At 44.4% G+C, this 26,026-nt stretch overlaps 1 protein-coding gene across 4 annotated transcripts in view; it reads left to right on the top strand.

Moving 5' to 3' along the window:
• Positions 1–26,026, top strand: part of EPHB1 (EPH receptor B1) — a 278,858-nt gene that overhangs the window by 233,983 nt on the left and 18,849 nt on the right. For all 4 annotated transcript variants that reach the window (XM_088473838.1, XM_088473837.1, XM_088473840.1 and 1 more), the window contains one exon: positions 12,158–12,219. In XM_088473838.1, the coding sequence (XP_088329964.1) occupies positions 12,158–12,219 (62 nt within the window). The remainder of the gene's footprint in view (positions 1–12,157; positions 12,220–26,026) is intronic.

Raw genomic sequence — 26,026 nt, 5'->3', positions numbered from 1 at the left:
GTCCTCTTTAGGGGGCTCAGAGTGAAGCATACGCCCATTTGTAAGGTGCATCTTGCCTTTTCTAGCACATTACATGCTGGGCGTACACAAGTGTGGGCGATGCCTCTGCTTGCGAGTGGGTAGTAATAGGACGTTTGTGTATGTTATGTTCAGTGAATGCGTATAGAAGGAATTCCCGGCTGTGCGGAGTTGGCCAGTAACGTAAATACAACTGTTTTCAGAAATATCTTTTGCACCAAGGGTAGAGCGGGGGGCACTGTGGGCCTGATTCAGCTTAGGACGGAATTGCAAAGCTGCACGTAAGCAGCTTTGCAATTCCGTCCTTGCTATTATGGTAATGCAGCAGGAGGCGTCACGCCTGCATGCATTACTTATCCCAGCTGCGTTGTACAACGCAGCATCGGATAATCTGCGAGAACAAAATAAATACATAAACTGGAAGCACAGCTGCCTAGAAAACATGCCCATTTGTTGATGGAAGATTGTTTTCTGAATGTAATGTGTGCAGGAATAGTACTTCTTGTGCTCTCTGTTATGTGACAAGGGCGGGATGGTTGGGGGATGTATGTGACAGAGGGGGAGTGGGAAGTTGGTGAATAGGACACTGCATTGATAGGATAATAACACTGGATTGTACATCTGTCCCATGAGTGCTTGCCTGCCTCCAGCACAGTTACCCAGGTTCTGACTTATTGAATACAGGTGGCAAATGAGGAACCTCACTGTAGTGATAGTTTGGAGAGTGTCATAGCAGTTTGGTTACATGTGACTGCGTTTTAAAATGATCTATTCTTGTAAAAAACTTTTTTAACCAGCTTAATCAGGCCTATTAAATGGCATTAGACACTGTGATGTAAAGCTATTAACATATGATAACCATAGTTCATAAAGGATGCAAAATACTTGTACACATTTCTGAAGTGCAGCCACCTACTTTCTATACATTTAGGTTTATAGACAATATCGTCATTAGGGCGCACTTGCACAAGCCTATACTTGGTTTAAATAACCTGCCTGAATACAGGTGTATTTATGCTTCCATTTAAATCTACACATTCTTAACTACTATCCAGGGACGTCCAGGAGACTCATGAATTTGTGGGTATTTTCCCGTGCCCACAGAAGAGTGGGTTGCCCTCCCACATCCTAGTGAAGTGGGGATGGTGGGAAGTGTAAATGCCGGGAATTGCCGGTCAGTTGGGACTAGACGGGGCCTACAGGAATTTATTAGAATTAGGAGCCTGATGATGCAAACATTCAGCCCCGTCCCCTCTGAAACTGGGCTTCTCCAAGAAGAAAAATAAAGTGTGACTCTGTATAGCAATTACACCAACACGCCCTGACTGAACATTGCCTACATGAGAACACCCCGCTACAGATGGAGATGCGACTTAAGGGAAATAACTCTGGATCGCCCATATTTGTAGACGCCTGTTTCAGGAACGCGTGCAGTGCTGAAACACACAGATTACGCTCCGCAAACAGGCATAACTCAAACTCAGCCACAGGCCCATATTGTCCCTGGCTCTTATACAAGAGAATTGGAACTGCATTTTCTGGTGCATCAGTGTTATGTGTCACTTATTAATATCCACATTCTCTGACCATGCCAGTTATAACTGAGGTGGTTTGTTAGACCGATTACACGGATTTACAGCACTGAGCAGACTTGAACCCTCACCTACAGTACTTCACTTCTGTGGCATGGTGCCAGGTACTTAGAAAGCGTATTACAAAATCAATATTCAATTGACACTGGGGTTACAGACTGAAATAAAGATACAAAAAAGTGGACAGGTTTAACTGTTATCCCCACTGGGGAAAAGACAATAAGATTAAGTGCAGCCCCCTTGGAAAAGATGTAGGCTATATGTAAGACAGATTAAAGCATAATTCTTTGCTGTTGAAGGAACTCGTGTACTGTATTTAGACTCTTCTTTATAACGGTATCTCCAGAACAGAGATGAGTGACATTTTCAAAACTTTTCTGTGAAATATTTCAATTATTCTGAATTTGCCCTTGAAACTTCTGCACGTTGCCAGTGAATTTAGGTATTCCCAGTGCTACCCCAACTACACCACATAGAAGATTGACTGTCATTGTCCTAGCTCAATTTATAGGCTCAAAGCCTTGTGTAATGCTCTTTTACAAATACACCCTAATCCTGTGCCCCATAGCAGGATTTGCATAGGGGCCTAATGAATCCACCCTAGCCTCCCATACCCCCAATTTTCACTCAGGGGATGAGAGTGGGTACTGGACCTCTTCTGAGTATGCGTGACCTCCCCAGAAGAAGCATCCGCTTTGCTCTTCAGCATAAGAAGAGTAGCAGAATCTAGTATTATTTCTAACACTGAGTGAACAATTCACTCGCTATAGTCCGTATTACAAATGCTAACAAATGAAAGTACAGCTTTACCTGGAATAGATATTTTCGTAATGAATAAAGAAGAGTATATCACTGAATATCACAAAACGGCATCAAATAACGTCACAACCAAATGCCTCTTAGGGGCCTATCTATCAAATAATATTTGCGGGATATCAACAGTTTTCAGGGACTACACGCAACTAAGAATTCCCAGGATGCAAGAAGGAGGGAATGCAGAAGATATCTACTATATCTACAGTGGTCTCTCCATCTCCAACATCAAAATCAACCCCCATAGGTGTCTATGGGGTCTATTCATCATCACTTAATTTCTACAAAAGCGGATGAAAATGAACATTTTCACCTGCTTTTGTAGAAATTAAGTTTTTGGCCCATTCATCAAAAAGGTAACGCAGGAGATATCACAGATATCTCCTACTTACCTTCCTCTGGCAGAATGGCCGGCTGTCCCCATACACTAGTATCACAGATATCTCCTGCTTACCTTCCTCTGGCGGAATGGCCCGCTGTCCCCATACACTAGTATCACAGATACCTCTTACTTACCTTCCTCTGGCGGAAAGGCCGGCTGTTCCCATACACTAGTATCACAGATATCTCCTACATACCTTCCTCTGGCGGAATTTCCCACTGTCCCCATACACTAGTATCACAGATATCTCCTACTTACCTTCCTCTGGCGGAATGGCCGGCTGTCCCCATACACTAGTATCACAGATATCTCCTGCTTACCTTCCTCTGGAGGAATGGCCCGCTGTCCCCATACACTAGTATCACAGATACCTCTTACTTACCTTCCTCTGGCGGAATGGCCCGCTGTCCCCATACACTAGTATCACAGATATCGCCTACTTACCTTCCTCTGGCGGAATAGCTCGCTGTCCCCATACACTAGTATCGCAGATATCTCCTACTTATCTTCCTCTGGCAGAATGGCCCGCTGTCCCCAAACACAAGTATCACAGATATCTCCTACTTACGTTCCTCTGGTGGAATGGCCGGCTGTCCCCATACACTAGTATCACAGATATCTCCTACTTACCTTCCTCTGGCGGAATGGCCGGCTGTCCCGATACAATAGTATGGGGACAGAATTCATCAAGCTTGACTACGGGAGCATTCTCCAGATGGCGCTCGCTCCCACACTCGCCGCTAACCCTGCTTCTTCCCTTTGGGAAAAAGTCCCGGGGTTGCGAAGAGGGATCTTTTAGGAACCCTCGCCCCTGTCCGGCTCCTTGCGCCGGATGCCGGGGCTTTTGTGCTAATGCGTGACCTGTAGTTCATGCAGGCGCACTAGTGTCACAGCTCCGAAACTAGCAGTGAAAAGATAACTGCTCCAAAAGGAGCAGCGAAGCGCTTCGGGGAGACCGCTAATTTTCGGATGAGCTGCCTCCATGCCGGAACAATGATATATTGCTCCGGCGCTCGCGTCAAGTTAGTATGTCCGAACGGACCCCGATAATTAAAATAAAAAATAGAGCCCTATAGGAGCTGCTAGGCTGACAGATTTACTAAGAGCTGGAATGCAAAGCATTACGGATCTTGGCTCTGCCAGCTAACGCCATCTGCAGATGCCATAAGTCACTATAGCCTATGGGCTGCATAACGCAGGAAATACCAGGAGAGGGATCACTCCTAACATATCGCAGGGACGTCCTTATCTGTACATTCTGAGAATCTTAATTTTCTTATTGATGCAAATAGCGGCGGTAGGAAACTATAATTATTTGGTCTAGGTCCCGATAATAATTATGCCCCTTAGAAAAACACTAACGTGTACACCACATTTGGAGCAAAATAAGGTTTTATAGTTACACAATTAATAAATGTTGTTTAATTAAAATAAGACACAGGCGTCTATTTACTAAGCAGTGTTAGGAGACAGAGTGATAAGAAAGTGATAAGGTACCAGCCAATCAGCTCCCAACTGTCATCTCACAGGCTGTGTGAAAAAGCTGATTGGCTGGCACCTTATCACTTTCTTATCACTTTCTTATCACTTTTCTCCTAACACTGCTTAGTAAATAGACCCCATAGTACTGAATGCATGCTTGCCTACTTTTGAAAAAGCATTTCAGGGAGATTGTGAAAGCAACCCCTATTAGAGCGGCGGTAAAGTGGACATGTACCGCTACATCTGAGAGGCGTGTCATAAAATTGATTTATATCCAAATGTAAATGAGCCCCAAAGCAGTTAGTAAGATATTTGTTGATGAAAACACGCTGATACTTTTCAGAAAATGCATGTAGCCATAGGGATCATTGTGCCTTATAACCAATGATACTAATGATCCCATTTAAAAGTATATATCTCTGGGGGGGTTTTATATAACAGTTACATAATGGGGGTAAGGTGCAATCAGGGAGATTGCTAGACTAATCAGGGAGACAGGGAGATCCCAGAACTTGCACCATTTGAGTTTTCCGAGCAAACTGAAATGTCTTTTTTGTTTAGCAGTGTATCCCACTACCACATATGATTATTAATAAAACAAGAGTTCTGTTCCAAGCATTGTATGGGGCAGGAAAACTGAGGGGGGGTTAGTAGAATGATCTCCATCTCCATTCTACAAGGTGAGGGACAGAGAATAATGTGAAAAAATCTTTAGTTTCCTTTTAAGTAGAGACATAAAATTACGGGAAACAATCACCAGATAGGGACCACAGCCAAATATTCAGTAATCATTTCTACTTTATTAATATAGATGAAATGGCTCAGAACTTTCAGTTCAAATCAGTCTCCTGGTTAACATTTTCAGTGCCTGCATAAGAATACAGAGAAATACTGATATACTGTGCTGGGTTATGGGCGCTGAGTGAATAAAATCTTAGTTGATGCAAGCTGAAAGCATGTACAGTTGCTAGATAACAGGTGCTTTAGAACCCCTGGGATAGCTATATTTCTAACATATTTTAATGATTTGGTTGTTTAGATTGATATTTATTGCAAGCAAAGTCCTCTGTTATTTGCCTTGGACTGTTGGCATGGTATAGGCATAGTGGCACAGTATTGTTGTCTTGAAATGCTGAGGCCATGCCATGGACTCCACTCCAACCATGTTTTTATTGGCTTCTGTTCGGTTCCAGGCTCCTCTAATCCAAAGACATAATGGCAGACTGACTGGATTCTGAATGAATTAGCCAATGTATTTGTGGCAGTGAATTTAGATTGCAAGCAGTGGTAAATCACTAATGTGACTGAGTATAGGGGGTATATTTACTAAAGTGCGAGTTGTTTGAAGTGGAGACATTGCCCATAGCAACCAATCAGATTCTGCTTAACATTTATCTATCACCTTGTAGAAGATAATATCTAGAATCTGATTGGTTGCTATTGGCAACATCTCCACTTCTAAAAACCCGCACTTTAGTAAATATACCTCCTAGGACTCTGTAGAAAAGAGATCTTTATTTGCCATGCTGTGGAATATGTTGGTGCTATTTAAGGATAGTTATGTATTTATTCATGTGTAAATGTATTTGTGTGTTAAATTAATTATTAGTATTATTAAACAACAAAAAACATAAGAAATAAAGTTACTTAAAAACAATATAAAAACAATAGTAATGGTAGTAATGGTAATATAGTGAGCTTTTGTTGGTCTTGCTGAGTGAATACTGAACCCCCAATCGTCATGCACCAATGCAGTGGCCAATGTAGTGTTCAGGGAAGAGAGTCATTTATCATGCCTGACAGCTCTTTATCTGGCTGTGTAAGCCTCAGACTCATCTGACATTATAAATGGAGCTCTGGTAAAACCCAGATCTGCACACACCTGCTGCCTTTCACTCCATAATAGAGACAGAGATAGAAGCGCGTCGAGCTGTGTAGCTACAAAAAAGGAGAATGTGCAGAGGTGTTTTACACCGTACAGTTCTATTATGTGAAATGCCATGTACCCAGTACGCATTAGGCTTGGTGTCAATCCTCCAGCTTATTGTGTTCTCTAATGCAAGATGGTCATCGCGTTCCCTGACCGTCCTAGTAGTGCGTACACCTCGGTTATCAGTGTGATGCGATGCCGAGTGCATCACTCCCTTACAGATTTTGGTTGTCATGGGGAAATCCCAACAATGACAAATTTCACAGCCCGTATTGAATCCTCTGAACATGTCACATGGTTTGTATGCAGTGTGATAGATCTTCCATCATTGGCTTGTAGACTACAAAGACGCGTACAGTTTAGTTGTTATTTGGGTGCAATGTAATAATATAATTTATTAGTGAAAATTGAACGAATTAGGCACGAGTGGGCCATAGGACTGTCTAGCATATGTCTTTTGTATTGATGCAGCTTTTTAGCTTTCACTTCTCATCATATGTATTATTGAGGTTTGGATGCTGTAGGTCACCCACTCTTGTTGCAGAACAAATTGTGAACATTGCAGCCATACAGAGTCAGAATGCTCTGATACCCAATGTTATAATGATATCACATTGTCATTTACCCGTGGCAATCATTGACGTCCCTTTTTACGTGTCCTCCTCTAATAACATACTCATCTATTTGTTCCCACTTCTGTTCGATTACCACCTTTCTACTGACTCCCTTATCTCTACTACACCCCAAGTAATGTCTTAGTGGAAGTCCTATTGGGCCTTGAGGTGAGGGGCCTGGCAATGTAAAGTGCTGCCCCCCTACAAGGGCCCTGATGTACTATGAAAAAAGAAAAGAGGCTTTTGAGTGAGCAGAGTGGGGGTATCCAGGAGGTTGAGAATAGCATTACCTGGCCCCAGGGCTGCCATCAGAAATTTAGGGGCCCGGGACTAACAAAATAGGCAGGGCCCCCAAAGCCTACCCCCCCTCCTCTCATCCCCCGCCTGGCTGTGTATATATAACTAAAGCAGATGGCCCAGCTCACTCTGTCCTCCTACACTCTTCCTCTCCATTCCTAGCCAGGCAGTCCGCACTCCCTGCATCCGCTTCTGCAGACTTACCTCACTGACGGAGGCTCCTCCTTCTTCCGGGCTGGGTAACTGGCAGGCACGGCTCCTCTCTCTTCCAGTGGCGCGGCATGACTCTGGTCGGAGCGGGTGCCCCTTTCACTTAATAAAGAGTTAGTAAAAAAAGGTAGTAGTGGGCGGTAGGAATGGGCAGGCCCCCTCCTTTCTGCCAAGTGTATGGGCCCGGGACTACAGTCCCCGTAGTCCCCCCGTATGGGTCCTTACCTAAATTTTAGTATGGGTCAGGGGCACTGCTTCACCCATGGACACCAGTCATTTCTTTCTGTACGCAAGTGTTAGACAAGTCTCTCTATAAACCTGCCCTATCCTTTCCCCTTAGTCCCATAACTTCTACAGAAAGTGCCAGTACAAATTACAGATGCGTCCACATACATCTAGCCTCAAAAAACCCTTCTAATCGCGCCGTCGTGGCACGACTCGGTAGCACTGAGCGACTTTTCGTGCAACGTTTCCCTTACAATGTGTCTTATCCGCAAACAATGTGAATAGGATGCACAAGCAGCTTATGCTGATTAAAATGATATGCAGAATGCCTATATTCTATAGTCAACTGCGGGTGTATCTGCATGCGAAATGCTACGTTACAGTGTCACAGCCGCTGCATTTTGCATGCAGTTATAACAGCAGTCACACACAGAATATAGGCCTGCCGCATATTTTAATGAGCATAAGCTGTGCTAGCGTGACTTGTAGCGCTCTTAAGATAGATGTATGTGGACACATCTGCATGTCTCCCCACCCCAGTTCCATATGCCCATTAATTATAACACCGCTGCAACATATCTGTATTTCCGGAGACTGACCCAAGGCTCTGAGCTGTGTGTTCCTTGCTGTTTAGCCTGAAAGGGCACTGCAATGTCCTTACATAATGCTACAGCCTGGAAGTTGATAAAAAAAATAACAGAACATGGTACAGAGATGGTTGATTGCCCTGATACGGTGAACACTGGGCACGGGAAAGTACGCTGACACCTAACTGTCTACAACTGTAATGTGACAGCGCTAAGGTGAAGCAGATAGTTGGGAAGCAGTCGGGAAGCCGATGGACGGAATCCCGACCGTCGGCTTCCCGACTGTCAAATCACGGCAAGGGGTTAAATGACAGGCGTCGATATCCTGACGCCTGTCATTTTACCTACGCCGGGAGCCCGACACCCGGCTTACCGATCGAAGGTAAGCCGGGCGCGGACAGCCGCAGGGGGAGGGTTAGGTTTAGGGTCCCCGGGGGGGACTTAGGGTTAGGCACCCCCCTGGGAGGTTAGGTTTAGGCTAGGGGAAGGGGTGGTTAGAGTTAGGCACCCCCGGGAGGAGATTAGGGTTAGGCACCCCCCCCCCGGGGGACTTGGGCTTAGGTGGTGGAAGAAGGATAGGGTTAGGCACTTGGGGGGGAGGTTAGTTTTAGGCACCCCTAAGGGAGAGTTAGGGGGTAGAATTAGGTTAGTAAATACTTACCTTTGACGATCGGGATTTCCTCCTCTGCCGGGATGCCGCTGTCGGGATCATATGTATTTCAGATAGTTACATACTTGTTACTAATAATAACAAACATATTAACAAACAAAAAGACAGAAGTCATATAGGCTTAACACCATCTATCCAATGTCTCTTCTAACCCCCTTAGCCCAGTTCTCTTTGTAATGAAAGGGTTGTCACATGTGGAAGTGACTAGCTGTTTCTGTAGATAGTCAGATAGGGGGGGGGGGTGTAGGTGTGTTACAAGGTACCTCCTCTCGCAATGAGCGATGTTGCAGCAATATATATGATGGGAATATAAATTAGCAGCAGAACAGGGCGTCACAGAGGTGCATCGTTCCGAAGAGCTCAGAATACCACCCAGCACTGTATATAAATATGTCTATGTATATTTGCATGTTGCAGAATTTATAGTATACTGTATTAATGGCGATGACACGATGATTCTCAATTCAACTACAGTACGGTTAGGGTAGGACTGGGGTCAATCAAGGCCAAATTCTAAGAGAGAAACGTGAAAAAAATGTGTGGCCAGGGGGCCTATGTATTAATAATCACTGCAATCCGTTTCACGGCGGATATTTAAAATTTTAATGAAAATATCCTGTATATGTACTAAAGTTAACTCGCAGGGACAGTGGTAGTGATAACTGCTGTCCCAGCGAGTTACTTCCTCTGCATTTTGGAGGAGTTTTCAGTGTTTGTGAAAGACTCTTCAGGGAGGATCTGACACTGCGCATAATCACAGTGTCAGTCTCCGGAGCCGGCCCGAGACTGCGAGAAAGGAATCTCACCTGCGAATAAGCCTGAAGATGGTATAAACTAACCAGACCAAAGTCTGTGTATCTCCTGCAGTAGGCTATTAGTACATACAGTAGCAGCAAATGAAACAATTATGCAGAAACAACAGTTTCTGTATAATTTAAAAACGGTTGATAAATAGACCCCTAAATGTGGGATGAGGCAAATACATTTGTTAGAGATGTGAACTATAGATGCCACTTCCTGGCACTAACAATACAGCTATTGCCATTATAGTTATTGCCTTGTCCACAAATTAAGGGGCCCCCTGCCAGCATCCCATCCTGTGTGAGGAGATTAGTGTTCCCACCCATACCATAGGCTGCACTCAAAACTCATGCATTAAAGATTTCAAACAGGTACATAGCAGCTTTATAACAAGACACACATATATGTTAGCATGAAACATAGTACCTAACCTTTACACCCTTATTTCCCTTGAGCTTATTAATGAAAAATCATGTTGGAAAACCCCCCCAATAAATCTGCTTTTGAGCTGTACATCACGAATACTGTCCCCCACAGGGGATGCATTTGTAACCGTTTTCAGATAATATTCAAAATGATGAGTGTAATAAATATACCTAGCTCAGATATTCCACGGCATCTATGTTACGTACAGTAGTGAAGAAGGGGTGGAATACATGTACATTTATTAAATTCAACAGCTTATTTTATCTATTATGGATGGATCATTATTTTAGGGTGTAAATAGAAAACAATTTCCACACTTGAACGTCATATTCATAAAATAACAAAGTGACCACAATGTATTTGAATCGAAAGTGCTTAGTACATTGACCCTGCACAGACTCTGTACAGTAATTCCTTTACAGTGAAAAAACAACTGAATTTAGGTTCCTGAAGAGTGTATTAAAAACTTTCTGAAACTCTTGATGATCAAAAATCTCAATACTGGAGTCGGCACAATTCCTACAAATCTCTACTTATTATATTAAAAAAATAAATTATACTTTAACTTTGAAAACCATTTGATGTAGAGAAAACACTAATAATATGTGAAAATAATAGCACATACTGTACAAGTTAAAGCACACTGTTTTCCTTTACACTTTTTAACAGTTTGATGAAGGGTTAGTTAATTGGATATGTAAATGAACCCGATATCATGCACAGTGATTGCACAGGCTAATGAGGATGTCTATCTTACTATCTGTTTTACAATTAGTGGGGGGAATCTATACTCAGTGATTGTCTTATCCTAATGTCAGTAATTAGACTTTCAGCTTGATGGGAATCATTAAAAGAAGAATTTCACCGTGGGGCTGATGTTCTACATAAAATCTTAAGTGTTATTCTCCAAAAACACATAACCATTAGCTGTCTGTCCGTCTGTCCGTCTGTCCAAGACACTGCTGGGAAGAGTGGCTGATCAATTAGCAGGTATCACTAATGTCAGACACAACGTTGGATGAGCAGTATTGGATTGGCTGTTAGCTGGTAAATGGTGCTCTTTTGTACAAGTAAATGAATCTGTCAGTGAATAGGACTAAATGAAGTCATTAAACATAATTACATGATAATTCTTAGTGTGATATACTGGACGTATAATATAAAGGGCAATTGGGTTGCTGCACGCTGGACTTACAGAAGTTATTGCCCATTGTTCTGTGAGCGGGGAATTAGGGCCTCATTCAGACCCACTCGCGAGCGGCTGTCTGCTCGCAAGTGGGTCGATGGTGTGCACTGCGCATGCGCACGACGGAGGGAGCTCCGTCGTGCGCATGCGCGAGACGCGACGAGCGAAGGACTTTCCTTCGCTCGTTGTGTCTGATCAAAGGGGGCGTGCTGTCGATGTTGATTGACAGCACGCCCCCTTTGGTGGGCATGCCGGGGGCGTGTCTGCCAGACGGAGGCGTTCCCAAGGGAACGCCTACCTTCAGAAGCCGGCCCCACTGACATCACTAGTGATGTCAGTGGGAGTGATTTTGGCTCTGATAGAGCCAAAATCACTCCTGGCCTTGCGGTTGTGAAACTCAACCGCAGGCTTCTGCTTGCACTGGCGATGGTCACGATGGTCAAGACCATCACGACCATCATCCTGCACGCTCGTATAGGCTGTGGGTGGTGACCCACAGCTATACGAGCATCCAGGAGGACGCTCCATATTTATGGAGGTGGGCCCTGATTCAGAGCGAGCGCTCTGGTCAGAGCGTCCGGCTCTGAATCAGGGCCTTAGTCTGTGGTGCACAGTAGCAGCTATTCACACACAACCTAAAACAGCATTGTATATTTGGGCATTATTTATGGAAAATGAGATAAAAATATATTAGTTAGAATTGATGCACAGAATTTAAGTAACAGATGGATGCCGGATGTTGCAAGAGTGTGTAATTACTAATTATTAATAACCATAATTTAGTATGTGTTATTATAACAATGTACACTGTACACAGTATCATGGAACCTGTCTCTCCCAGACTGTTTTGTCAGAGACGCAGCTAAAGACTGGCAGCAGGTAGTTATACTGTATAACCTATACATATATCGCCTTACTTTACAGGTAAGCCTGTCATGATAATTACAGAGTATATGGAGAATGGGTCCTTGGATTCTTTTTTAAAGGTAAGAAGAAATTTGATTATCTATGTATTGGGTATATTGTTTGGTGTAGTATTCATACTGTATAGTATTCATGTTGTGACCTTGTTTTTGAAATGTGCATTTTATAATCATTCATGGGAGGGTGAACAATTCTTATATCACTTGGGAATGAACATAAGAAACACGGATCATGCAACATACTGGGCTGTGATATGTCATGCTCTTTGCCGGATTTGTATCACTGCAGTGTGTAGTCATTTAATCTTGGCGCCCTAATACAGTGGTTCTGAAACTCGGTCCTCAGGACCCCAGACATGTCACGTGTTGCAGGTCACCCAGCAGGTGCACAGGTGTGTTCATTACTCACTGACACATTTTAAATGATCCACAGGTGGAGCTAATTATTTCACTTGCGATTCTGTGAGAAGACCTAGAAAACATGCACTGTTTGGGGTCCTGAGGACCGAGTTTGAGAACCTGTGTCCTAATACATCAGTGACACCTTTAAATACACAAAACACAGCAAGAGAGTGTGATTTCTGCAGGTGAAGACTCCCGTCCCCCCATGTTAATTTACCATTCCTCACCTCACACCAGATGGCTTTCTCATCATCCTTTCCATTTTGTCCTTACCAATAGAAGAAAAAGTGTGACATATATTCTGTACAGATTAAGGCGTGCTTCTATCTGTGTGGAGTTTGCATGGGTTTCCTCCATGTCATCCGGTCTCCTCACACAGTCCAAAAACAGACTTGTAGCTTAATTAGCTCCTGGTGAAATTGACCCTAATGCATATGTGCTTGTGTGTGTTAGAGTTTAGAATGTAAGCTGCAATAAGGCAGATTTGATGTGATATAGAATATGTTACTGCAAAGCGTACCTAGAGGAAATAGTTATAGTTCTGAATACCCTGCAGGATGACATAGCCGATGAGACATTATGGCTATGTTCCCCTGCAGATTAGCCTACTGTATTATTGCACATGTAGTCATTAATACTCAGGGCTAGACTAGTATGGTCTGCCGATTGTCCAGGCCCAAAGCTGCCAGTTTCTGCTGGATGCAGTTTGATGTATTTTTTATCTATCCAACGGCTAAATAAGCACCATGAATAGATAATAATCTGCAAATGTGTATATTTCAGCAAGGACCTGTAGAGTTAGATTGAATTATGTACAAAACATACTGCGCTATCATTATACATTGTGGTAGATACTGTATGTTATCAGTGTACTAGATGTCAGACATACTATAGGTATACTAAATGGCAGGCATGTAATCATTGTACTAGGTACCATACATGAGATCAGTGTACTAACTGGAATGCATGTTATAACTGTACTACAATGGGTGGCAGACATACTATCATTTTACAGTGGCGCAGGCATGATAACAGTGTACTAGATGGCAGACATGCTGTCATTGTTATCATTGTACTGGGCAGGGTATGATGATAGGCCTACAATAAAAATGTAGACAGTCAATAGGCCGACATCAGAAAGTCGACAGTCAATAGGTTGATAGGGTCAATAGGTGGACAGGGACATTAAACCGACAGGTAATTGGTCAACAAGGTTGACATTCAAATGGTCAACACAAAAAAGTCGACACATGGTATTTCATGATTTTTAGGGTTAAGCTTAACTTAAAAAAACGTGTTATGGAATGAGATTGGACAGGATGTGTTATGGAATAAGATTGGTCAGGATGTGTTATGGAATGAGATTGGACAGGATGTGTTATGGAATGAGATTGGACAGGATGTGTTATGGAATGAGATTGGACAGGATCAGGGGCTGGCTGGCAACTTTTGGCCTGGGGCAGACACAAGTAAGTGGCCCGATTTCTCCACCAGCGCATTGCAATGGAGAAAAGACACATGATAATAGCCTCTGTAAGTAAGGTGTGCCTAATGTGGGTGTGCTTTAAATAATGTAGAGAGGTTTGCAGTGACAGCCAGATTAGGGAGCATCGCAGTGACTGCCATATAATGCAGAGAGGTTCGCAGGGACCATCAGATCAGGGAGTGTCGCAGTGACTGCCATATAATGCAGAGAGGTCGCAGTGACCATCAGATCAGGGAGTGTCGCAGTGACTGCCATAAAATGCAGAGAGGTTCGCAGGGACCATCAGATCAGGGAGTGTCGCAGTGACTGCCATATAATGCAGGGACGTTCTCCGTGACCACCTTATCAGGGAGCGTTGTAATGGCTGCCAGATAAAGCAGTAATCACCATATTATGCAGAAATCATCAGTGACCCACATATAACACAGGTATTATGAATATACAGTAGCCCTCACACACAATAATAATACCCCCCCCCCACATTCACATACATTATTACATCACCCCCAGCACCGACAGTATTAAAACACCCCATCCCCCCAAAGATAAAAATAACTACAGCCCCCCATTGCATAAGTATTCCAACACCCCCCTTCCCTCTCAAATATCATGTAAACATGTACACCTCCACTGGCACTTACCTGCCTGGAAGGCTGCTCTGTCTCTGGTCCCTGCGGAGCTCCAGGGTACAGGAAGAGATGACACAGATAGGATAGACTAGTGAAGGGGCGGAGACTCGTGAGGGGGCGGGGTCTTCAGCAGGGACGGGAGGTGGTTGATTAATATAGTCAGTCAGGGTAGGAGAGGGGGCGGGGCCTTCCGGTGAGGGGGCGGGGCCTTAGCCGGAGAGAGGAAGGAGCCCGAGGGAAGGGACAGAGGACACAGAGGTAGGTGCACAGACAGCCCCTGCAGCGGAGCGGCCTCGGAAGGAGTGCTGCTCAGTGTGCAGCCACAAGCTACATAGGGTAACAGACAGCCCGCTAACAGTCAGAAAATGCTGCCCAACCGCTCTGATGCTGCTATAGTCGGGGCGACTGAGAGCACTTTCTGCCTGTCACCCGGCCGTCAGTCATACCTGTACACTAGTGATACCTGTACACTAGTGATACTGGCCCTCACTGAGGCAAAAGTCTACTGGCCCAGCCCGCCACTGGACAGGAGGTGTTATGGAATGAGATTGGACAGGATGTCTTATGGAATAAGATTGGACATGATGTGTTATGGAATAAGATTGGTCAGGATGTGTTATGGAATGAGATTGGACAGGAGGTGTTATGGAATAAGATTGGTCAGGATGTGTTATGGAATGAGATTATACAGGATGTGTTATGGAATAAGATTGGACAGGATGTGTTATGGAATGAGATTGGACAGAATGTTTTATGGAATGAGATTGGACAGGGTATGTTATTGAATGAGATTGGACAGGATGTTTTATGGAATGAGATTAGATAGGGTATATTATGGAATAAGATTGGTCAGGATGTGTTATGGAATGAGATTGGACAGGGTGTGTTATGGAATGAGATTGGACAGGGTGTGTTATGGAATGAGATTGGACAGGGTGTGTTTTGGAATGAGATTTGACAGGGTGTGTTTTGGAATGAGATTTGACATGGTGTGCTATGAAATGAGATTGGACAGGATGTGTTATGGAATGAGATTGGACAGAATGTTTTATGGAATGAGATTGGACAGGGTATGTTATTGAATGAGATTGGACAGGATGTTTTATGGAATGAGATTAGATAGGGTATATTATGGAATAAGATTGGTCAGGATGTGTTATGGAATGAGATTGGACAGGGTGTGTTATGGAATGAGATTGGACAGGCTATGTTATTGAATGAGATTGGACAGGATGTGTTATGGAATGAGATTTGACATGGTGTGTTATGAAATGAGATTGGACAGGATGTGTTATAGAATGAGATTGGACAGGATGTGTTATGGAATGAGATTGGACAGTATGTGTTATGGAATGAGACTGGACAGGATGTGTTATGGAATGAGATTTTTGCAGGGTATGTTATGGAATCAGATTGGACAGGGTGTGTTATGGAATGAGATTGGATAGGGTATATTATGGAATAAGATTGGTCAGGGTATGTTATGGAATGAGATTGGACAGTATGTGCAATGGAATGAGATTGGTCAGGGTATGTTATGGAATGAGACTGGACAGGACGTGTTATGGAATGAGACTGGACAGGACATGTTATGGAATGAGATTATATAGAATGTGTTATGGAATGAGATTGGTCAGGGTATGTTATGGAATGAGATTGGACAGGATGTGTTATGGAATAAGATTGGACAGGGTATGTTATTGAATGAGATTGGACAGGATGTTTTATGGAATGAGATTAGATAGGGTATATTATGGAATAAGATTGGTCAGGATGTGTTATGGAATGAGATTGGACAGGGTGTGTTATGGAATGAGATTGGACAGGGTGTGTTATGGAATGAGATTGGACAGGGTGTGTTTTGGAATGAGATTTGTTATAGAATGAGATTGGACAGAATGTTTTATGGAATGAGATTGGACAGGATATGTTATGGAATGAGATTAGACAGGATGTTTTATGGAATGAGATTGGACAGTATGTGTTATGGAATGAGATTGGTCAAGGTATGTTATGGAATGAGATTGGACAGGATGTGTTATGGAATAAATTTGGACAGGATGTGTTATGGAATGAGATTGGACAGGGTGTGTTATGGAATGAGATTGGACATGCTATGTTATTGAATGAGATTGGAGAGGATGTGTTATGAAATGAGATTGGACAGTATGTGTTATGGAATGAGATTGGACAGGATGTGTTATGGAATGAGATTGGACAGGATGTGTTATGGAATGAGACTGGACAGGACGTGTTATGGAATGAGATTGGATAGAATGTGTTATGGAATGAGATTGGTCAGGGTATGTTATGGAATGAGATTGGACAGGGTGTGTTATGGAATAAGATTGGACAGGATGTGTTATGGAATAAGATTGGATAGGATGTGTTATGGAATGAGATTTGACAGAATGTTTTATGGAATGAGATTGGACAGGGTATGTTATGGAATGAGATTGGACAGGATATGTTATGGAATGAGATTAGACAGGATGTTTTATGGAATGAGATTGGTCAAGGGTTGTTATGGAATGAGATTGGACAGGATCTGTTATGGAATAAGTTTGGACAGGATGTGTTATGGAATGAGATTGGACAGGGTGTGTTATGGAATGAGATTGGACATGCTATGGTATTGAATGAGATTGGAGAGGATGTGTTATGGAATGAGATTGGACATGGTGTGTTATGAAATGAGATTGGACAGTATGTGTTATGGAATGAGATTGGACAGGATGTGTTATGGAATGAGATTGGACAGGATGTGTTATGGAATGAGATTGGACAGGGAATGTTATTGAATAAGATTGGTCAGGATATGTTATGGAATGAGATTCTACAGGCTATGTTATTGAATGAGATTGGACAGGATGTGTTATGGAATGAGATTGGACAGGATGTGTTATGGAATGAGATTGGACAGGGTGTGTTATGGAATGAGATTGGACAGGATGTGTTATTGAATGAGATTGGACAGGATGTGTTATGGAATGAGATTGGACATGGTGTGTTATGAAATGAGATTGGACAGGATGTGTGATGGAATGAGATTGGACAGTATGTGTTATGGAATGAGATTGGACAGGATGTGTTATGGAATGAGATTGGACAGGATGTGTTATGGAATGAGATTGGACAGGATGTGTTATGGAATGAGATTGGATAGTATGTGCTATGAAATGAGATTGGACAGGGTATGTTATGGAATGAGATTGGACAGGATGTGTTATGGAATGAGATTGGACAGGATGTGTTATGGAATGAGATTGGACAGTATGTGTTATGGAATGAGATTGGACAGGGTATGTTATGGAATGAGATTGGACAGGATGTGTTATGGAATGAGATTGGACAGGGTGTGTTATGGAATGAGATTGGACAGGATGTGTTATGGAATGAGATTGGATAGTATGTGCTATGAAATGAGATTGGACAGGGTATGTTATGGAATGAGATTGGACAGGATGTGTTATGGAATGAGATTGGACAGGGTGTGTTATGGAATGAGATTGGACAGGATGTTTTATGGAATGAGATTAGATAGGGTATATTATGGAATAAGATTGGTCAGTATGTGTTATGGAATGAGATTGGACAGGATGTGCTATTTAATGAGATTGGAAAGGATGTGTTATGGAATGAGATTGGACAGGGTGTGTTATGGAATGAGATTGGACAGGGTGTGTTATGGAATGAGATTGGACAGGGTGTGTTATGGAATGAGATTGGACAGGGTGTGTTATGGAATGAGATTGGACAGGGTGTGTTTTGGAATGAGATTGGACAGAGTGTGTTATGGAATGAGATTGGACAGGGTGTGTTATGGAATGAGATTGGACAGTGTATGTTATGGAATGACATTGGACAGGGTGTGTTATGGAATGAGATTGGATAGGGTATATTATGGAATAAGATAGGTCAGGGTATGTTATGGAATGAGATTGGACAGTATGTGCTATGGAATGAGATTGGACAGGATGTGTTATGGAATGAGATTGGACAGTGTATGTTATGGAATGAGATTGGACAGGGTTTATTATGGAATGAGATTGGACAGGGTATGTTATGGAATGAGATTGGACAGTATGTGCTATGGAATGAGATTGGACAGGATGTGTTATGGAATGAGATTGGGATGGATACTGTATGTTATGGAATGAGAATGGACTGGATTTTTTATGGAATGAGCAGACTAAGTGGGTTGATGTTGTACAAGGAGAATAAAGCAGTCACTTCATCACCTTCCCATTGGCGCAGCTATAGTGGGTGCAGGTAGTGCCATTGCAATGGGACCCAGAGGATTAGGACGCACACCTCTGGGACCTGATTTATTGCACCCAGCTCATAAAGTTGTCTACTAGGTTCCCGGAATTGCCTGCTAAGCAGTATGTGACTTGGCAGCAGAACAATGTGGCATATTGTTAACTTAGGGCACTATTATATAGCATAATATGAACTGGGTGAACTGTATGATATAATGTGAACTAGAGCACTAATATGGGGCATAACATGACTTTCATTCATAAAATGAGCTAGGGCACTGCTATGAGGCATAAAATGAACAGTGGTAAGGATCACTTTAAAATGTTGCTATGGGGCCCACAAAGTTCTGGCTATGCTCCTCTTCTATAGGCGGTGCTCAATTATGGTTTGAGTATCTTCTGTTTTCTTAAAAATTTGAGTGTTTGAAGATTTGAAGGTATGATTTTAGTAATAAAACTGCTGTGGTCATTTAATTTTAACAACACAAAGTGTGAGTGACTTTCTCTTTTGATGTGGTTAATAAAACCACACACTGTATGCCTTTTCTAGGGAGTAGCAGGGCTGGCGCAATCCCTGGGGTCATCAAAAGGCTTTGGGACCCTACTCTGATGCATCTTCCTGTACCTTGGCAGGCAGGAAGTGGGGGTGGCATCATGGAGGAGCAGCTGCACATAAAGGTGCGTACACACTAGGGGTGTGCACCGGCCACTTTTCGTGTTTTGGTCTTGGATCTGGATCTTTCTTCGTGTTTTGGATCTGGATTGGTTTTGCCAAAACCACCCTTCCGTGGTTTGGGTTCTGGGTTTTGTGTTTTGGATCTGTATTTTTTTTTAAAAAAAGCATAAAAACAGCTAAAATCCCAGAATGTGTGGGTTTTTCTGCTCCTATGCTATTATTAACCTCAATAACCTTAATTTCCACTCATTTCCAGTCTATTCTGAACACCTCACACCTCACCGAGGTAGCTGGATGACTATGCTAAGCGATACGAGTGGGCGGCACAAACACGTGGCCCATCTAGGAGTGGCACTGCAGTGGCAGACAGGATGGCAGTTTGAAAACTAGGCCCCAAACTGTACATAATGCAAATGCAAAGAAAAAAAAGAGGTGCAAGATGGAATTGTCCCTGAGCCCTCCCACCCACCCTTATGTTGTATAAACAGGACATGCACACTTTAACAAACCAATCATTTCAGCGCCAGGGTCTGCCACACGACTGTGGCTGAAATGATTGGTTCGTTTGGGCCCCCACAAAACAAGCTGGCAATTAATCTGTCCCTGCACAAACTGGCTCTACGGAGGCAAGATGTCATCCTCATCCTCCTCATCCACCGATTCCTCACACTCTTCAGTGTTGTGTACATCCTCATCCTCACAGAGTATTAACTCGTCCCCGCTGGAATCCACCACCACAGGTCTCTCTGTACGTTCTGGAGGCTGGTCTCCCTGGAAGAGTTGATAATTCATTTTTATGAACATCATCTTCTCCACATTTTGTGGAAGCAACCTCCTACGCCTTTCGCTGACAAGGTTCCCGGCTGCACTAAACACTCTTTCGGAGTACACACTGGAGGGGGGGCAACTCAGGTAAAATAGAGCCAGTTTGTACAGGGGCCTCCAAATTGCCTCTTTTTCCTGCCAGTACAGGTACGGACTGTCTGACATGCCTACTTGGATGCTGTCACCGATGTAATCCTCCACCATTCTATCAATGGTGACAGTATCATATGCAGTGACAGTAGACATGTCAGAAATTGTTGCCAGGTCCTTCAGTCCGGACCAGATGTCCAAACTTGGTCCTGCCTGCCCTGCATCATCGCCAGCGGGTTGCTTAGGATACCTAAGTTTTTTTCTGGCAGCCCCAGTTGCGGGAGAAAATGAAGAAGGAGCTGTTGACGTGTCACGTTCCGCTTCAGCTCACAGTGTTTTCACCAGCAGGTCTTTGCACCTCTGCAGGCTTGTGTCGGCCGGAAAGAGAGACACCACATAGGCTTTAAACCTAGGATCGAGCACGGTGGCCAAAATGTAGTGGTTTGATTTCAACAGATTGACCACCCTGGAATCCTGGCAAAGCGAATGAAGGGCTTCATCTACAAGTCCCACATGGCGAGCGGAATTGCTCCGTCTTAGCTCCTCCTTCACTTTCTCCAGCTGCTTCGGCAAAAGCCTGATGAGGGGAATGACCTGACTCAAGCTGGCAGTGTCTGAACTGACTTCACATGTGGCAAGTTCGAAGGGCTGGAGAACCTTGCACAACACAGAAATCATTCTCCACTGTGCTTGAGTCACGTGCATACCCCCTCCTTTGCCTATGTCATAGGTGTTAGTATAGGCTTGAATGGCCTTTTGCTGCTCCTCCATCCTCTGAAGCATATAGAGGGTTGAGTTCCACCGCGTCACAACCTCTTGCTTCAGGTGATGGCGGGGCAGGTTCAAGAGTGTTTGCTGGCGCTCCAGTCTTCGGCATGCAGTCGCTGAATGGCGAAAGTGGGCAGAAATTTTTCGGGCCACCCAAAGCGTCTCCTGCACGCCCCTGTTGCTTTTCAGAAAATTCTGCACCACCAAGTTTATTGTGTGAGCAAAACATGGGACGTGCTGGAATTTGCCCAGATGTAATGCCCGCACAATATTGGTAGTGTTGTCAGATATCACAAATCCCCAGGAGAGTCTAAGTTGGAGGCAATCGGGAAGCCAACTGCCTAAATACCGGCAGCCAGCTTCCCGACTGTCTTATCCCGGCATGGGTGAAATGCCGGGCGTTTAGATGTAGACGCCCGCATTTCCCCGATGCCGGGAGACCGGCGCCCGGCATCCCGATCGTAGTAATGCCGGGCGCCGCTAGCGGACAGCCGCGGGGGGGGAGGGTTAGGTTTAGGGCTCCCGGGGGGGGCTTAGGGTTAGGCACCCCCCTGGGAGGGTTAAGGTTAGGCTAGGGGGAGGGAGGGTTAGGCACCCCCGGGGGGGACTTAGGGTTAGGCACCCCCCCGGGGGACTTATGTTTAGGCAGCGGGGAAGGGGGTGGTTAGGGTTAGGCACTTAGAGGGGGGATTAGGGTTAGGCACTTGGGGGGGGGAGTTAGGGTTAGGCACCCCTAAGGAGGGTTAGGGGGGTTAGGTTAGGTTAGTGGATACTTACCTTCCACGATCGGGATTTCCAGCGCTGTCGGGCTTCCTCTGATGGGAATCGAACCAATTCCGTCTAAATGGGGTAAGCCACTGGGCGATGATTTCCCTCAGTTTCTCTAAGAGGTTGTCGGCGGTGTGCCTCTCACTGAAACCGGTGATACACAGCGTAGCCTGCCTTGGAATGAGCTGGCGTTTCTGAGATGCTGCTACTGGTGACGCTGCTGCTGTTGCTGCGTAAGGTGATACATCTACCCAGTGGGCTGTCGCAGTCATATTGTCCTTAGTCTGCCCTGTTCCACTTGTTCACATGTCCGTGGTTAAGTGGACATTGGGTACAACGGCATTTTTCAGGACACTGTGGACACTTTTTCTGACGTCTCTGTACAGTCTCGGTATCGCCTGCCTAGTGAAGTGGAATCTAGACGGGATTTGGAACCGGGGACACACTACCTCCATCAGTTGTCTAAATCCCACTGCACTAATGGCAGATACCGGACGCACGTCTAACACCAACATAGCAGTCAAGGCCTCAGTTATACGTTTTGCTTCAGGATGACTGCTGTCGTACTTCATCCTCCTCGCTAAGGACTGTTGGAGGGTCAATTGTTTAGTAAAAGTAGTGGTGTTCCTACTTCCTCTCTGGGATGATGAATGACTCCCAGCAACAGCAGCAGCGGCAGCAGGAGGCGTAGCAATGCAGGATCCTCTGGAGGAATCCCGGATAGGAGAGTCAGTCATGCCAGTGACATGGCCTGCAGGACTACTTCCGATCCTGACTAAGGAGGAAATTGACGAGGAGGGAGTTGACGGTGTGGTTTGCAGGCGCTTGGATACAACAGGACAACGGGATTTAAATGTCCCTGGACTGCTTACGGTCTTAGCCAAAGTTTCTGAACTTGACATTAACTTTTTATGAACGCGCTGCAGGTGCCGTGTAAGGGAGGATGTTCCTAGGTGGTTAACGTCCCTACCCCTACTTATTTCACCTTTACATATGGTACATATGGCAAGACAGTTGTTGTCTGGATTTGGATAGAAATATTGCCAGACCAAAGAGGTGGAATGTTTGGTCTTCTGCCCAGGCATGACCGTGATGGGCTTTTTCATCCCACGGACAACAACTGTCTCCCCCGGAGCCTGATTTAAACAAACCACATCACCATCAGAATCCTCCTCGCCAACTTCCTCCTCAGCGCCAGCTACACCAGTATCCTCATCCTGTTGTACTTCAACAGTGACATCTTCAATTTGCATATCAGCAAGTGGACTGTGGGTGCTCCTTTCAGCACTTGCAGGGGGCGTGCAAATGGTGTAAAGAGCCACCTCTTCCCGTCCAGTGCTGGGAAGGTCAGGCATCGCAACCACCACCACACTTGGACTCTCCTTGGGGATTTGTGATGTCTTCCTGTGCTTTTGCCAGCTTAACTCGTTTGATTTTTTTAGTGGGAGGAGGGCTTCCATCGTCATGTGAAGCTGAACCACTAGTCATGAACATAGGGAAAGACCTTAGCCATTCCTTGCCACTCCGTGTCGTAAATGGCATATTGGCAAGTTTACGTTTCTCTTCAGATGATTTAAATGTGTTCTTCAAGGTCATTTTCCTGAACTTTATCATTTGGGATTGTATGTGCCCTCTACTATGACATTGGGCATCGGCCTTGGCAGACGACGTTGATGGCATGTTATCGTCTATGTCATGACTAGTGGCAGCAGCTTCAGCACTAGGAGGAAGTGGTTCTTGATCTTTCCCTATTTTATTTTTATCGGAGAAAGTTTGGTCCTCCATTTATGTTATATTGATATATACGTGCGGCTAAGGCGCACACAAACACAGAATATAATTTTTTATTTTTGTTGGAGACTAGTGCAATTTGTGGGTTACACCATCCTTTAAGAAATGAGCCAGCCGGCCCTTTACTTATGGGACACAGGCGCACGCTTGGCGCTGCTCCTTTGTTGATGCACGTGCAGCTACAGCCCACACAATTCACAAACACAGAAAATATTTTTTTATTTTGTTTGGAGTGCCCTTTGGGAGTTACAGCACCCTTTAACGGACAAACCAGCTGGCCTTTTACTCATGGGACACAGGCGCACGCTTGGCGCTCCTTTGTTAATGCACGTGCAGCCACAGTGCACACAATTCACAAACACAGAAAAATATATATTTTTATTTTGTTTGGAGTGCCCTTTGGGGGTTACAGCACCCTTTAACGGACAAGCCAGCCGGCCTTTTACTTATGGGACACAGGCGCACGCTTGGCGCTGCTTCTTTGTTGATGCACGTGCAGCCACAGTGCACACAATTCACAAACACAGAAATTTTTTTTTATTTTGTTTGGAGTGCCCTTTGGGGGTTACAGCACCCTTTAGCGGTCAATCCAACCGGCCCTTTATTTATGGGACACAGGCGCACGCTTGGCACTACTTTGTTGATGCACGTGCGGCTACTGCGCACACAATTCACAAATACAAAAAAATATATTTTTTTATTTTGTTTGGAGTGCCCTTTGGGGGTTACAGCACCCTTTAACGGACAAGCCAGCCGGCCTTTTACTTATGACACAGGCGCACGCTTGGTGCGGCTCCTTTGTTGATGCACGTGCAGCCACAGTGCACACAATTCACAAACACAGAAAAAATATATTTTTTTTGCACTTGGGGTGAGCATCCCTGATGGACAGAGCACCCCCTGGACAACACTACAGCACCCCTTTAGGACTGGGACACTGCACAGGACTTTGGAGTGGACACAGCCCCTATGGACAACTGACTGCACAACACAGTCCAGCCAGCCCCTATGGACTTTGAAGGAGTGGACACAGACCCTATGGACAACAGCAGCACAGCACAGCACAACACTGCACTACACTACACTACACAGCCCAGCCAGCCCTAACTCCCACCCTCCCTCTTCACTGTCCACAGCCGAGTGAGAAAATGGCGCCGACGCGGGTACCTTATATAGGAACCCACTCACCCCTAGTACACATTAGACGATTTTTGGAACAATATGCCTGATTCCGATGCATTGGAATCAGGCATATTATTCCAAAAATCGTTCAAAATCGTTTAGTGTGTATTCTCTATGTCATCCAGTGCTCGCTCCCATGGGGTTGTCAGCAGCATCATCAGGTCGCCCCTACATGCAGGCCAACCTGACGATGCCAGGATGCTGCAGGGGGCGACATATCAGGTGATCGCGCACCAGATCGTAGTGTGTACCGGCCGCCCAATATGTCGGCCTGTCGGCAGGGGTGTCGCAGGTCGCATCGCTGGGTACACACATCGCTTAGTGTGTACACATCTTAAGTAGATACCAGCTGCTTCTCCTTCATGTCCGTGTCCGGTGCTGGGAGTGGTGACCTTACAAACACTGGAAGAGGAACATCATCACTCATCAGCGTTTTAGGTGCCCCCTAACCTAAGGTGCCCTAGCCAACCCCCTAAGTTCACCTAATAGCACCACCATCCCTTTGTGTCAGACATACTACCACTGATGAACTATGTGGCACATATCCAGTACAATCTCACTGTTAGAACAGGATGTTTTAACAAACTTTACTTGTAACTTTAGAACTGAAACATTACTTATACATCCACTTAAAAGAGAGCTCCATTAGTAATCATGCCATCGAGAAGCAGGCCTGAGATTTAATCAGGGACAATGGAATTTCTGAAGGACATAGAAAACTCTTCCATAGCTGCTGCCTCAGCATATAGCGACAAGGTTTTGCTAATGTTATTATAGAGGCAAGGTATGACTATAACGAGTCTTTAATTACCCACTTAGATCTATTTTAGATGTACTCTATGTTAAAGTCTTGAAACATCGTTTGCATTGTAAAAGAAGTGTGACCCCTTTCCGTTTTAAGATTTGTCCCTCATGGATCACTGAACACAACTGCATAATATTTGCATTACATATGCAAATATTCCGTTTCTTCAGTTATTAAATACATTTA

This window comes from Taudactylus pleione, unplaced genomic scaffold, assembly GCF_031769625.1.
Source record: "Taudactylus pleione unplaced genomic scaffold, aTauple2 ptg000142l, whole genome shotgun sequence".
NCBI lineage: Eukaryota > Metazoa > Chordata > Amphibia > Anura > Myobatrachidae > Taudactylus > Taudactylus pleione.
Note: the sequence above shows the minus strand (reverse complement) of the source record. Positions and strands in the feature narration are given on the sequence as shown.